The following is a 15,404-nucleotide window of genomic DNA, read 5'->3' on the forward strand; positions in this document are numbered from 1 at the left end:
TGATGCTGGCAAGGAAAATTTCCTTGGAGGAAGAAGAGGGCAAAATGAAAGACTGGTTTAAAAAGAAATAGTAACACCAACAGAACAACATCAAGGTGGTCTTAGAGTAACAGAGAAAGCTTTAGAAGAGTTTCCCAGCATCACGACTGCGGAACAAGGTGATTGCTTGCAAAGGGCAGACCAGGTTTAGGGTCTCCACCTGCTTGGAAGGAAATGATCCCAAATGGCCCAGCCCTGCCTCTGTCAGCTCCCCATGTCTGCTGCTGTGTGGCATTTGGAAGCCTCTCAAAATGCAGATGAGGCTGTTCCCCTATGGAACCAGAAAAGAAACCTTTGCCAGGGCTGAGTAGAAACAGAGTTGGAGTCTCAAGTCCCACGACTCTGTCAGCAAGCATGACAAAGGAGGAGAAAAGCAATCAATGACATCAGCTAGGATGGAAATAACGAGTGCCACTGCCTAGGGCTGTTTGCTGTCCTGCCACTGCATCAGTCTGCCTAACAGGGCAGAAGGACACTCCTTCTTCACAATTCTGCTTTGCTTCCTTCTTCTTTTCTATTTCCTCCTCTTCCTATCTCACTCCTTTTATTTCCCCTCTAGTTTTTCTTCCTTTCTCCCTTAATTTGACCATTTTCCATTACTACTTTCCTGCCTCTTCTTTTTACTCTTAACACTTCTCTCTGACTTTCCTCCCTCTGCATTCTCTACATGTCTTTCTTTCCTCCCCTTAGTTTTTGCACAGCACAGTGAAAAGTGACTGCGTTTGAGCTGTGCTTGTTCCATTACCCTGCTCTGGCTCCAGGGTCAAACAGGCTCCAATTAGAACAAAGTCAAAAAATGGTATTTCTTAATGCCATGCAGTTTGCCTGAGACCTTACAAGCAAGCTGTTCTTTTTACTTTTCTCATCTTTGATACTTAGAAAGGCTGAACAAACTCTCTGTAGGTATGACAGCCTACTAATAAAGACACTGATTAAATCACTTATTTTTCTCCCAGTTTAAATGCAGACAGTTGGAACTTAAGGTGCTACTCTTCGTTTTTATGAATGTGTTTGCAATTCAGAATGGTTGCCTTGAGCCTGACTTCTAGCATATTTGAAATTAAAGATCCATGAACATAGAGAACTGCAGAAGTACTGGTTTCAAGGGACAACTGAAGGCTTCTAATGCAACTTGTTGCTTGGGGTAAGACTTAACATCAGCATTAGGTGGGGCTGGTCATGGCATTGTCCAGATGAGTCTTAGAGACCCCATATGCTTCTGGTGACTATTCCAAGACCATACTATTCTTCCTGCGAAAATTTTTTCCTACCATCACACATCACAAGTTATGGCTTGTGATTCTTGCCCTGTTTTACCATCATACACAGCTGAGAAGAGTTTGATTTTATCATTTTTGCGGTTGACAATCTAATACCTGTAGGCTGTGGTTATCTTCCTCTCTGTAAGACTAAGTCCAGCACCCTCTACTTTTCCTCACAAGTCATAGGTAGTGGGGCTCATTCTACTCTTTTGAAAAAGAAGTGGACTAGATGGATATGCTTTACTCCAAGAACTGTTCAGAAACTATTACTGTGCCACTAGACTAAAGGATTTTCACAATTCTTGAGCAGTTTTTAAAGCCACATTCTGTTGATTTTGATGGTTAGACAACTCTTTTCAAAGCAGAGAGCTATCAAAGAGTCATCAAAATTGCTGGAAAATAACATTTTTACCAGTACTCATGAAAGTGACAGTTTTCTGAACAATGTAGTTTATATCATTGCTGTAAGAAAACAATTTAAGAGGAATGAATGAATGGTGGATGTGCTTGACATCCATGAAAAATCCTGAAAATATTTTCATCCCAGTTTTGTTAGATTCTGGGTTTCTCATTCAGGGTCAGGCTTTTTGTGTTACCTTGGTGGCATACAGATAACAAACACAGGTGTAAATCTATGAGCAAGATTTGAATGTGATGAATCTACACTGCTATATCCAGCTAACACCCATCAGCCAAGCATTATTCATACACCAGCTCCCTGTCCTCAGGGGCAGCAATCCTGGTTATTCTTCCAGGGTAATATGCAGTTATCTTCATGTTCAGGAGTAAGAAGAAGGTTCTGGATACGATTCAGCTCATTGTGCTGTTTCTGATATATATATATCCAACTTTGAGGATTCTGTAGAGCAAAAAGTAGTAAAGCCTTACCCTAGCCTATTCATACCCCATCCCATAGCACAAGAAAGCGCTCAGTGATCTCTAAAGGTCCCTTCCAACCCCTATGATTCTGTGATTCAGAAACCATTGCTCACACGGTGCTCATTGAAAGTAGAATGGGCATCCAGATATCCAGGCAATGCCAGCTGGTGATGCCCATGGTGAAACTACAGATACAGAAGGCTCAGTTTTCATCTCCTGGAAGACATACTTGCACTGGTTATTGTGGGACTGCTCTGTCCCACAGACATTTCAGCTTGTATTACCAGAGGAGAAATTTCAGCTTGTGTCATAAATACTAATACAAATTCTTCAACAGATGGAGAGAGAGAGAGAGAGAGAGAGAAAGAGCAGGGCCCCAAAATCCAGGCAGTAGCAAGGATTTGGTGAAGGCAAGACTGGGATCACTCTGAAAGGATATTTTTTGGTGGTAAGGAATTATCAGAAGCCTCACAGAGTTTACTTAATTCAGAGCAGAGGAGCAGTAAGAAGGCACCAATTTTTATTCCACCCTCTGAGGAGGGCTTTGAGATCCCTGCCGGAAAATCACTCAGAGGTGTCATTAACAAATAATTTCCTTGCAACTTCTTTTCCAACGTCTTCCCCAGCTCAGCTCATGTCATTATGAGAGAGGTTGAGAGGATTAGTACCTCATTTTGCTCCCTTCATATCATAACTACCATCTTCTCATGTCAAAGCTAATAGGTGCCCATTACTGGGAATGTATTTGTGGAACTGAGGGCTACTTTTATGTAATTTGGCCAGTCTAAGAGGTAATTTTGTGTAATTGCAATACACAAAATTCACCCAGGGAGATACCTTAACGTGTTACTATTTATTAACAACTGCTAGCTCTTCACTCAGTATTGAGTCTACTCTCAAGGTACAACATGGCAATCTGCATTTAGTAAACAGCCTTGACAAAGCTCTCAGGGCAGAAGAGTGGTCACATAACCACTCGTTAATAGGAACTGTCAGTATAATTTCCTTCAGTCTGGTGGAGAATTACGGGAGTTAACAGTGCGCATTATCTACCTGCCAGTCGTCAGCACAGCAATCAGCTTGCTGCTGCTGTTTCAGCTACCAGACTGCTTGCCCAAGTCCACAGGTGAAGTCCTGATATCAAGGAGGGCTCGATCATGCCTGTATTAATACTAAGGAGTGCTCTCCTTCTGCCCACGAGGTGTTCAAGGCTGGGTTGAATTCAGTCCTGGGTATGCTGATTTGGTGCAGTCATGCCCATGGCAGGAGAGTTTAAATTAGATGATCTTTGAGGTCCCTTCCAATCCAAACCCATCTATGATTCTGTGATTCTTAGGCACAAGGAATAAACTCTTTGGCATGAGGCCGGTGAGGTGATGAGGCACTGGAACAGTTAGCCCAGTAGAACTGTAGATTCTCCATCCTTGAAGTGTTCAAGGCCGGGTTGGATGGGGCTTGAGCAGTCAAAACTAGTGAACGGTATCCCTGTCCATAGCAGAGGAGGTACAATCTTATATTCTTTAAAGGTCCTTTCCTACCTAAACCATTCTACAATTCTATGATTTTCACTGAACAGCCCATTACTATTACTTAAAATACATGGTTTTATTCTCTCATCACCCTTTTTCCACTGCAAAACTGGTGAAACTACTGTCTAATGAGCATCTGCTGAATATCAGCATCCTCCTGCAGGTCACAGACTGGGAACCAGCATGCTGAGCTTGGGGATGACCAGTGAAGAGCAAGGGGGTCTATTCCCAGCTTGCCTGCAGGTCAAATATATATGCTTAGCTCTATTATATAGGCCAATCTTTTCAATGTCCACTCAAACGATCTGCTTCAAACTGAAAACACAGCCCTTAACTTCTCAGGGGCTTATTTTAAACCTCGTAGAAGAGAATAATAGCACACTCCCTCTCTCTTCCAGAGCTTAATTCAGCTTGGATTTTTGGTATGTGTAAATGCCTCCGGGGGTTCCTGGAGCTACATCAGGACAAGCAAATACAAGCATCTCTCTCTCTGCTGTGCAATATTAACACGGGGAGGTACGAAGAAGAGAGAGGAGACTTTTTTTTGTTTAACTGTTTGTTAACTAGCCAGTCAGGGTGTCTGTTTTTTTAAATCTTTGCTTTTATGAATGCAGTAAGACTCATTCTGTTTCAGCCTTTCCCTTTAAAGCATGCTTTACATGTCAGAAGTGAAAACAGAAACACTTTTCACAAACACATACACATGAAAATGACAGATAATAATCATATACCTCTATGGGTACGCTCTCATTTCTTCTGAGACAGCAGAAGCAGATGGAACATCATTCAGAGTATGCAATAGTATCACCAAACGCACTGCAGTAAGCAGTAAAACCCTATCATGTTATGTCTGTAATTGAAAATAAGATGGTCCAGGATGCACCTGGCCCATGCTGCCTTGAAACAAAGTGATACGGCTTAACTAATGCTCATACAAGCTCAAGGTTCTACGCAGAAGGGTCTTGCACATGCTGCCTCATGAAATGTCCATGGACCGCTCCATCCCCTGAACCATCTGTGGGCATTGCTGGAACAAGCCAAGAAACAGTAATAACAGTTATGCAGTGGGGGCAATTACAGGACAGTGACAGAGCCTTCGTTCTGTACTTTGATATTACTAATATTACTATTATTACTAGTATTATTTTAGAGTATGGACATGTGATCAGTGTCTATATTGAAAACGAGCCTCCTTCATTGCTCCTCTGTAGTATGAACTGTTCCTTCTCTGTACTACACAGAGGACAATCAGTTCAAAGCTGATAAATGATTTACAATGCCTATCCTTGTGTTGCTCATCTTCTTGTTCTGCTTCCATGCTCTGTCCTCAGCTCAACTAAGTTCATAGCAGTAGTGTGCAGCCCTTTGCACAGTAACGTGTAAGATTTACACACATTAAGAAAAGAGAAAGAGAAAAACATAATACTATGGCAGACTGGGATTTGAAAATGAGGGGGGAATCCAGACTGTGTTTATCCTGTTTTAAGCAGTATTTTGGTTCCATGCCAGGTGACAGCATTTCACCAAATTATTCCAAAACAACCCACTGTTTGTTTTACTCCATTGGTGTCGTGTTGGTGAGTAATGCCAGACCGGCAGTTTTCCTTACAGAACAGGCAATACTTATCCTCCCTGACTTGGCCCTGGAGAGAAAAAGATCAGGGGAATATCTGACAGCAGGCAGAAACAAGGTGTCTAGAAATTCTAAGGGAATGGCACGGTGCTGCAGCAGGGGAGGTCAGGTTGGGCATTAGCAAAAGATTCTTCACGGAGAGGGGTGGTGGGCAGGAAACGGGCTCCTCAGGGCGGTGGTCACAGCCTCAAGATGCCAGGGCACGAGCACTATTTGGGCAATGTACTCAGACATAGGGTTTGAATTTTAGGTGGTCCTGTATGGACCCGGGAGTTGAACTCAACGATCCCTTTGGGTCCTTTCCAACTTGTGATGTTCTACGTTCTTATGATAGGACTTCTGCCAGTCATACTCGTATGGAGAACAAACTCCTGCCTTCCCCTTCCTCCTTTAGCACTATCGCCCATTGGAGTGACAGCTTTCTCCCAGTTGCAAACTTAAGAGCTTGTGGGATCAAGCACGTTTGCACCCACCCAGCATAACATACAGCTGATTACTGGGGTGCTCCTGGTGCTAGTTCTCTTCACATGGGACACTGATGTCAAAGCAGGACACTAGGAGTCAGCTTTCATCCTGATGCTCATGTCTTTCACGACTAAATAACTGGAAAGTAAAACTACAACAGCCTCTAGATCTACAACTGTGCCAATTTGGTATAAACAAGATCAAAACTGGCCCCAGTAGTAAGATAGTCCCTGTCCAGGGAAGGACTGACACTATTGCCTTCCTGTTTAGACTGTCCTAACTTTTAGGAGTTTTCATAAGTTCATAAGTTCATAAGGTTGGAAAGGACCTATAAGATCATCTAGTCCAACCATCCTCCTATCACTATCTCTACCCAACTACTAAATTAAGTCCTTTAGCACCTCATCTAAACGCTTATTGAACAGCGCTAGGGATGGTGCCTCAACCACCTCCTTAGGCAGGCCATTCCAGTGCCTGACCACTCTTTCAGAAAAGAAATGCTTCCTGAGGTCTAATCTAAATCTTCCCTGGCGCAACTTGTGGCCATTCCCTCTCGTCCTGTCATTACTTATCAGGGAGAAGAGGCCTACCCCCTCCTCACCACAACCCCCCTTCAGGAAGTGGTAGAGTGCAATAAGGACTTCAAGCTCATATACTCATAATTAAGAATCTGACAATGGTTTTCCATGCATATTGACCATTTTTCACTTAAAGACTGCCTTTTTCTATCAAAACATTACCAATAAATTTGTCCACTCAGCTATCCATAGAGATAAACAGTATTATGGCACAAGCCTTTTGGAAACAGATTCAATTCTGATTTAAATGAGTAACCATCTGTTGCAAAAATAATAATAAAAAAGTAATAATAATGACTTAATATCCATGTCTCATTGCATGGCAGTTCAAGGGCAACCTAAGCCTTTAGGCAGGGCACCACAGGACTTGGTGTCGAAGGAGCTTGTCAAAAGTACCCAAAAAAGGCTTTTCCAGTGCAGAGCACAATAGAGACAGGTACAAAATGCTTGACAGCTCAACCATCTCCCACCTCTACGGGGCTCCAAACACAACCTGCTTAGTCCTTACACAGCTTTGAAAAGGAAGATAATTCCATTTAGCACTCATGCACTGATTCCCACCCATAATGAACCAATGAAACCAGCCTCCATCACCCACTCCTTACCATTTTCAAACAAGCACCTTTGTGCTGTATCCCACATTGTCCTCTGCAGTGGGAGAAGCTCCCCACCCCCACACGCACGCACACATACACAAAAAGCTACCTAGAAAACGATCCAGTTTTCTTTCTTTAAACCTCCTCTATAAAAGCCAGGTTGGTGCAATGCCTACAGAAAGCTCTTGACGACGGCAGATGTGCCACGACTTGCTGCTATGACTAAAGCCCTCGCACTGTTTACATGTGCCCCCCACGCCCGCCTCTATCCATGTGTTGTTTTTTCTTCCACGTTTCAGCTGGAAGCTATTTTGGACAGGGTTGTCTTTTCTGGCCCGTTCAGTGCTGAGCAGATTGCCGAAATCATGCTCTGTAACTAAGCCTCCTAAGCGACTTGGTGGTCCAAATGACATGTGATAAATATAAAATAACAGTGGAACAAGAGTTACAGGTGGATAAGGTCAGCAGGCAAGCTGCTTTGTCCAATTCTGGATGTACTCTGTGATTTTCCCAAATACGTGCCCTAACCCACCACCCCAAATCCATGCTCCAATTCACCCATCCCACTCCTCCACTTTACAGCAATGTGGCACACCTCAGCCATACATTTTTCCTTTTACACAAGAAGAAGCAGACACAGAGAAGACATGGTTTACAGGCAAAAGAGCAGGGAAAAGACCTGCCAAGCTCATCTCACCTATTCACTTGCCCCAGAGCCATACAAACACTCCCCAGCTTGTCTCTGCTGATGGAGGCTTGCCTATTCTCCACACCGAGGAGGTTTTCCCTTGCGCCTAAATTAAATCTTTCTCACTGCAGTTCAAGCCCAATCCTCAGCAAACACAGAAAGCAGATTACTCCCTTTCCTCAGCTCCTTTCTATCCATTTGAAAGCTATTATCCTCTTTCCCCTTGGCATTTTCACCTTGAGAAACAACACAAACCCTCTCACAGAACTTACCCCTGCTCATTGCCATCAGTGTGCAGGGTACAGTGCCATGTGTGGATGACGCATTGTCCCTTCCCATGTACACACTTATACAGTCACTCCCACACTCATATATTGTAACAGAGCATCACAGAGAGACACTGCTTACCCCACTTAGTCCACATTTCTGACCCTACATGGCTCAAATCAGTGCAGACTGAGACTGAGAGCTGCTTTTTGAACCCCTAGCAAAGGGGAAAGTGGGAATGGGGGAAACCCATGTGTCCTGGCTTAAATCCACATCACTTTTAATGGAGCAGTAAGCCATGGCTGGGTAATAGGGCAGCTGTCACACTTGCTAAGCTGCCTTCACGGTAACAAACCATTAACCACTGCAGGTTCAAAATGAGTATCAAACCCCTCGGGAGCACCTGGACAAGCAGCACCCCAGATGCAGACAGGGAGATTTTAATTTCAGCTGAAGTCAAGGGACTAACCTCAGCCATTCTCTGCTCCTGGGGTCACTTGGTTAATGCCAAAGCTCCTCTCCTGAACACTGAAGGGTGAATTAGGCTCGGTATTACTCACGCTGATGCAGTGAATCCCACAATGTTTTAAGCTCACAGCCACTTGATCATGCTCCTCTCTCCCACGTCCCCTTCAGATGAAGAGACAGAGGGTGATGCAGCATTTGCCTGCAGAAGAGTCACTGCCAGGGCTGTGCGGAGCTCTCTGGCTTCGGAGAGCTGCAGCAATCCCACCTCCTGGAATTTCCAACGAAAGCCTCAAGCGAATCCACAAGCGTGGAGTAAAAAACCCAGCAGTCAAAAGCTGTCAGATGGTAATATCGACTGAGCTGCTCGTTGGATCGACAGACAGCTGAATCCGCAGACAGACGAAGGAGGTGGGATGTGGGGATGACTGCTTAATATGCTGAGCCAAATCCTCCTATTATTACTTTGTGTGCTACCTGCCTTCTTTTAATATATTCTGCTGTTGTCTCTCCTAGAAGTGCAGCACTGAGAGGGATTTCCTATAACCCTTGCCTCTGTCTCTTTACTCGCATTTGTTCACACACTGATCCCTTATTTGTGGATTCCTCAGTTACATGTGTATGGCACGTAGCAATCTCCATCCACAACTCACACCAAAACAGCAAACCCAGCATTGCTCTGCTTGCTGGCATCTGCAGCAGTGTACTGACTCTATCACTATTCCTCTTTCTCTTAAAGCCCATCAAAAATCATTAACTCCTTGTCCTCTTCAAACTTCATGAGGGTTAGCCCAAATTCTTCCGGCAGCGCACGCTGACAGACTTCAAGGCAGCAATGACAAAGCAAACACAGCATGTGACTTCCAGAAAAGTGGTGTTGTGTGATCACAAATCAGCCCCTCCATCAGGAGGCCACACTTAAAAAAATTATGCAGTTCATGTTGTCAGACACTGGGTTGGCCACTGGGCCACCAACAGTCATCATATGCACTGTCTGTTTTCCTAATTGTTTTATGAGAGAGTGGAAGGAGAAAACCCAGCTGGTTCATGCTCCATCCACTCCATGCTTGGACAAACTCAGGGGGATTGTACCATATTTAGTAAATAGAGCATCCTTGCTGAGCAAGAGAAAGAGCAGCAAGGAGCTTATGAGGTGGCACCCACCCCGAATGAACAGCAGCACTTGCACTGTAAGCTCCCCCTGTGCCAGCACAAAGCTCTACTGGGATGGGCAGTAGTCCCAGCTGGTTCTCCCTTCTTCGTGTTGGCCTCTCTATTTCAATATCAGGAAATTTCAGGAAATATTTCCAGTTCAAGGGCTCTGTAGCAAGAGGCACAATCAGCTGAAACACACTCCACATGCAGCAGGGCAGGGTGATAAGGTGCCAGTGACACAAATGTGAGATTTGGACCTTGGGAATCCAAATGCTCACAGCTCTGCCCTGGCAAGGCTCCTGCTAACTGAGCAAGAGGAGGTTCCTAATGCTCTGTTAGGGAAATGACAACACTTGGGCTTTTCTGTAGCACCCTTCAGACTCAGGGCACAGTACAAATGAGGATGCATGCAGGCTGGGAAGTCACCTGCAAGGGTGCTGCAGCTGGGGAAAGGGAAGCAGAAAGCAATGAAGTGATTAGCCCAAGGTCATGATTTAATCTGCAAGCACAGTGACATCTCTCAGTCCTGTGTCTTAACCAATACATACAGATACAGCAACCTAATGAGCTCTTCACTAGACCCACAGTACACAATGGCAATGGTTTGAGACCTTAAGAACTCAAGTTGAGCAAAAAGTGAGAACTTTTCTTTGATGGAAAAGTCAAATTTTTGAAACAAAGAGTTAACATTGCAGGAGAAGCAGCATTTTTCTTAAGGTAACCTGTGAATAACTAGATTTGAGAACTGGTTGTTCTGAAGGCATGCAAAAGGCTTTATTCTTATCCAGACTCCAAATCTCAGGTGATAAACAATGGCAGAATATAAATGTTAAAATACTCATCTCCAAATAAAGTGCTCTGGTCTTATCAAAGTGAAACACTGCCATAATTTTCCATCAAAAGTATCGTCAGCCCATTCCAAGCAGCCATTCTGACCCAGCCAAGATGCACACTGTGAGTCTATTCTCTATGCTTCATTATTTCCCCAGGGTAAAAAGGGTTTTTTCTCCTCTGCTGCACAGACATCATCGGGATGTTTTCAGTTTAAAAAAAAAAAAAAAAGAAAGAAAAGTAAATGTTGTGAGTCGAGAGAGGAGCTCTGAACTCGTTGTCCCCCTAGGTAAGAAGCATACCACGAAATGTTCCTTGCCTTTGTGCAAAGTGAAGCTAACAGCATAAAATCCACAACCTGGGACACTGCATCTCACTGCTACACTTACCATCTCACCACCACATTTCCAAGCAAACATAGTGCTTGAATTTGTACAGTATCATTGCTCTAAGAGCTCAACTTCAAAACTTGGTTGAGTTTATAAAGGCCAACCATGGCAGGCAGAAGAGATGGCTCAATCTAAACTCAAGACAAGATAGTCCAAGAGTGAAAGGCTCTCCTGCGACTCCTCAGCCCCCTGCTCTCCTCCCTCTGCTGATGGACTAGATAATCTTAGTGGACTTTTCCAACATTGATGATTCTTCCTATCTCCAACAAATTGCCAAGAAATATTGTAGAACACCAACACAAGGCCCTTAATCAAACTGATCACAGCTTTCAAAGGTATAGTTTGAATATATGGTTGGGTTATTTCCTTTTGCCCTTATCATCCCCCCCTTCCCTCATCATTAGCATTGCTATTACGTGAGAGTAGCATCAGAGTGCATCAGTACCATTCCTCTACCAAGCTGGGTATGAAAGAAAACTGAAATGAAAAGACAGAAGCAAAACTTGGTCTATGTTCTTTAATTTAAAGGCTTTTAGGGTCCAGTGACAGACAGCAATCCAGCCAAACTAACAAGAGAAACAGCCTGTCTAATTGAAACAGCAGGATCCAAAGGAAATCAGACCCAAAAAAAGAGTTGAACACAAATTCCAGTTTTGGTCTTGATCTGAACAGCTCTGTCACAGTTTAGGGGTGTCTGTTTCCAAAACTGTTTCCAGAACCAGACCATAACTCCATTAAAGTCAAGGAAAACTGCTTCCTTTCCCTGCCACATAAGCAATACCCAGAAAAATGCTGTCCTTGGCAGGTCTGAATCGGCAGCAACACTGGTTCACCACAAACCTTTTTAGGTCCCTTTCCACTGCAAAGAAGCTGTGCCCAAAGCAGGGTTACAAATATTTCAAACTGCCAGGGCCAAAGATTCCAGAAGGGAGATTTATAGCAATAAATAATATTAATGACACAGGCGGACAGAGCTTCTTGTCTGGAGAGCTCCAAAGGCACATGAAAAACTGCACTATAAATGTCACCACTGCAGACACCAACACTGACAAGATGCCACCTCTGGGGATGGCAGGCAGCTCGGAATGACACTAGGACAAGAAACCAGGAGGACCTGAGTGGGCAGTTCTCTATAGCCCTGGCAAGTGCTGGGCTTCGCTTAGGGGGAATTCAGGCCTCAGCTTTCCTCCAAGCACAGCCAAAGAACTCAAGAACATATGAGCTGCCTCCAGTCTGGGAATAACGAATTGTGAAACTACAACTCAATCAACAGCCAGCAGAATTGGAAAGAGGATGGAGGAAGCAATTTCAGACCAAAACCCCAAAGGATCAGCAGAGAGGTAGGTTGCAGATACAATAAAATGTATGTGGGGGAAGGAAGCTGCGTCCTCCTGCAGCCAAGTCCAATCTCAGATGCGAAAATGCCTGTGCTGATGATAAAGGGCTTACACCAATTTCTTGTACCCAGATAACTCCCTAAACACCAAGATCTGTGGGAGCAGTAGTATGTGGTCATGTCAAATTGATGTTTTTTTTCCCTAGCTGCTTACTTAATAAACCCCAATCCCACTGTGAACATAAAGTTAGCCATGTATTAAAGAAACTCCTGCTTTAGCTAAACCTCAGACTCCTTTTTCTGAGCTTCCCAGCCCACTTCCATAAGAGAGATGGACAGAGGATGTGAGGGTGTGCTCAGCTGCACACCTGGGCTCACTCATTTTGAGCTTTGCCTTTAAAGTATTCCAGCAGCAGAAATCTGGATTTATTGTCTCTGATCATGCAACCCTTCTAAACTTCAGTAGGACTGGGCTGTTTGCAATGCCAGCATGGTGGTCCTTCCAACATGGGACAAGGTTCGCCCATCCATTATCCCTGTGGTCATCACAACGTACAGAGCTGAAAGTTTATGCAGCTGTAGGCTCAGGATGAATTTTGGAGTACTGCAGCTGCAGGATGAAGTGCTGCAGAGGCATGTATGAATTACAGAATCACAGAATGGGTTAGATTGGATAGGACCTCAAAGGTCACTAAGCTCCAACCCCATGCTGTGAGAAGGGTTGCCACTTACTAGATCAGGTTGCCCAGGACTCTATCCAACCTGGCCTGGAATGTCTTCAGGGATGGGGCATCCACAACTTCTCTGGGCAGATTGCTCCAGTGCTTCACCACCTTCTGAGTAAAGAATTTCTTCCTAACATCCAACCCAAATTTCCACTCTTTCAGGTTAAAACCATCCCCCCTTGTTCTATAGCTATCTACCTGAGTAAGCACTCTGTCTCCATCCCGCCTATAAGCTCACTTCAAATACTGGAAGACCACAATGAGGTCTTCCCAGAGCCTTCTCTTCTCCAAGCTGAAGTGTGAGGTAGAGATCAGCAGGAGATGGGTCCCAGCTGGTTCAGTCGAGCTCAGCAGGGACACCTTGAGTACCACCTGGGTACAATTTGGGTCCCACTCCTGTACCAGCATGGTTCCCTCCCTTCTGCACTTTTCAGACAGCAGAACAACTTCCCATGGAAGTAGAGAGCTACAGGGACATCAGTGCAACCAACTTGGGTTGGCTATTAGGAAAAATTTCTTCTCAGAATGAGTGGCAAGGTATTGGAGCAGTCTGCTCAGGGAGGTGGCGGAGTCACCATCCCTGGAGGTTTTCAAGAAGTGTAGAGATGCAGCACTGAGCCACATGATTTAGTGGATGTGGTGGGAATGGGTTGATGGTCGGACTAGAAGTTAGTGATCTTTTTCAATCTTAACAATGCTATGACTCTATGAACTCTTTCTAGGTCCCTTCCATGCAGGAACATGCTCTTACGTTCAAACCTTCTTTAACCAGAGCATTGCTTTGGAAATAAGAAGCTCACTGCCTCTCTCCAGAGGACCCAAAGAGCAACTCTACACAGGGCTCAAGAGACCACTTGGAGTGACTGGGCCTACACGGGGCCCGGGCAATCACAACCAACACTGTGTCTTTAAAACCACTTCAGTGCAGATGTTGTTTCCATGGTAACTAGTGGACCAAATACATTAGTGTTTCTAATAATAAACCAAACCTTCATCTTGGAAAATGTGATCCCCCCCCTCCCCTTTATCAACACCACCCTCCCTTTCTTCCTCTCCCCTCCCCTTTTGCTGAATTAAGCCAGCTTTTAACAAGCAAGGCATAATTAAGTAAATAATTGCCAGGGCCCAGTAACTCCCAGTGCCCAGCAGATGGAGGAGTGTGGAAGGGGAAGGAGGGGGGGGGGAATGGGGCAGAGCTCCTCTCCGTGAACTTGGGACAGCATCCAAAAAGGGAGGAATTACCAATAAATAAATAAATAAAAAGTACAAAGCGGAGGAGAGAGCAGTCCCTTTGGGCCACCTCAGCAGTGCCCTGGGTGCCCTGGCAGCCACCCCATGCTCTGAGTCAGGGTGTAGCCACCCCGTGAGCATTTCGAGGAAATCTCCATCCGAGCAACGGCGGCGGTGGAGGCATCGCTGCACCGACAGCGGGATGAAACTTCGCACACACCCCCCTCCACAACTCCCCCGGTTTTGTTCTGGCGCACGGATCACCCCGGGAAGACCCTAAACATGAGATGGGGACGTGATGAGGATGCAGAGGAGTGAACGACCCTGAGTGTGAGATGGGGATGATGCTCGAAATTAAGGCACGTGTGATGATGGAGTGGGGGGAACCCCCACCCCCCTCCCCCCCTCCCAGGCACACACTTTAGTGGCATTCTGAATGCACAGTGCAGGAGGAATGAGGAAGAAAGAGGAAGGGGACTTTAAAGCAGCAGCATCCCCGGTTTGCCCTCCCCAAGATGCGGCCGTGGGAATAAAGGCAGCGGGGTAAGGATGTCAAGCCCCTAAGGATGAGGTTGCTCGCTACCAGCACCACTTGGGCTTCGCTTTGTGCCTTCCCATCTCTTCTATTTTATCGTCCCCCCTCTTGCTCTTTCCATTCCCGCCCCGCAACCCCTCCCTTCCTCATCGTCCCCTTTCCGCGGGTGACCGCAGGGACTCACCATGTCGGGGCTGAGCTGGGCTAAGATGGCGAAGGCGGAGAGCTTGTCACAGAGGCATTTAGTCCGAGAAGCGTCGAGTGGGACCGTTCGGCAGCCGCGCCAGGACCAGGAGCCGGGCAGGGAGGCGGAGGCGGAGGCTCTGCTGGAGGGAGGCAGGGAGGGAGGGAAGGAGGGAGGGAGGGAATGGGGCGGTGGAGCGGGGAGAGAAGGAGAGCGGCCGTCAGGGAGGGTGGCGAGCGGGCACGGTGCCGCGGGGGGGGACTTGGTCCCCGCTGCCTCCCTCCCTATAGGATTGAGTCCCACCTCCAGCTCAGCTCGGGACCTGGAGCTATCCTCGTCCTGACCTTGTTTCTGGACCCGGCGCTGGACCTAGAGGTGGTCCTGACTTTGTTGCTGGATCTGGTCCTGGTTCTTTTCGCATTCCTGGTCCTGATCTTTATTCTTGTCTTTATCCTTACCCTGGTCCCGATCCTGTCCCTCATCCTGATCCTGATCTTAATCCTGATCCTTATCTTGGATTTGATCCTGACCTTCATCCTGGTCCCAGACTTATCCCTAATTGTGGTCCTAACCCTGGCCACGATCCTGGTCCTGACCCTGACCTGGTCCTTACTCTGG

General features: G+C 45.8%; 1 protein-coding gene across 1 annotated transcript in view; it reads right to left on the reverse strand.

The window, feature by feature from the left end:
* ADGRB1 (adhesion G protein-coupled receptor B1) overlaps nucleotides 1-15,404 on the reverse strand; it is a 279,826-nt gene that overhangs the window by 69,753 nt on the left and 194,669 nt on the right. Inside the window, exon 18 of the mRNA XM_065753423.1 lies at nucleotides 14,787-14,928. Coding sequence (XP_065609495.1) covers nucleotides 14,787-14,928 — 142 coding nt within the window. The remainder of the gene's footprint in view (nucleotides 1-14,786; nucleotides 14,929-15,404) is intronic.

Source organism: Cyrtonyx montezumae, unplaced genomic scaffold (genome assembly GCF_038088225.1).
Source record: "Cyrtonyx montezumae isolate F1298 unplaced genomic scaffold, pur_monq_1.0 scaffold_8, whole genome shotgun sequence".
Lineage (NCBI taxonomy): Eukaryota > Metazoa > Chordata > Aves > Galliformes > Odontophoridae > Cyrtonyx > Cyrtonyx montezumae.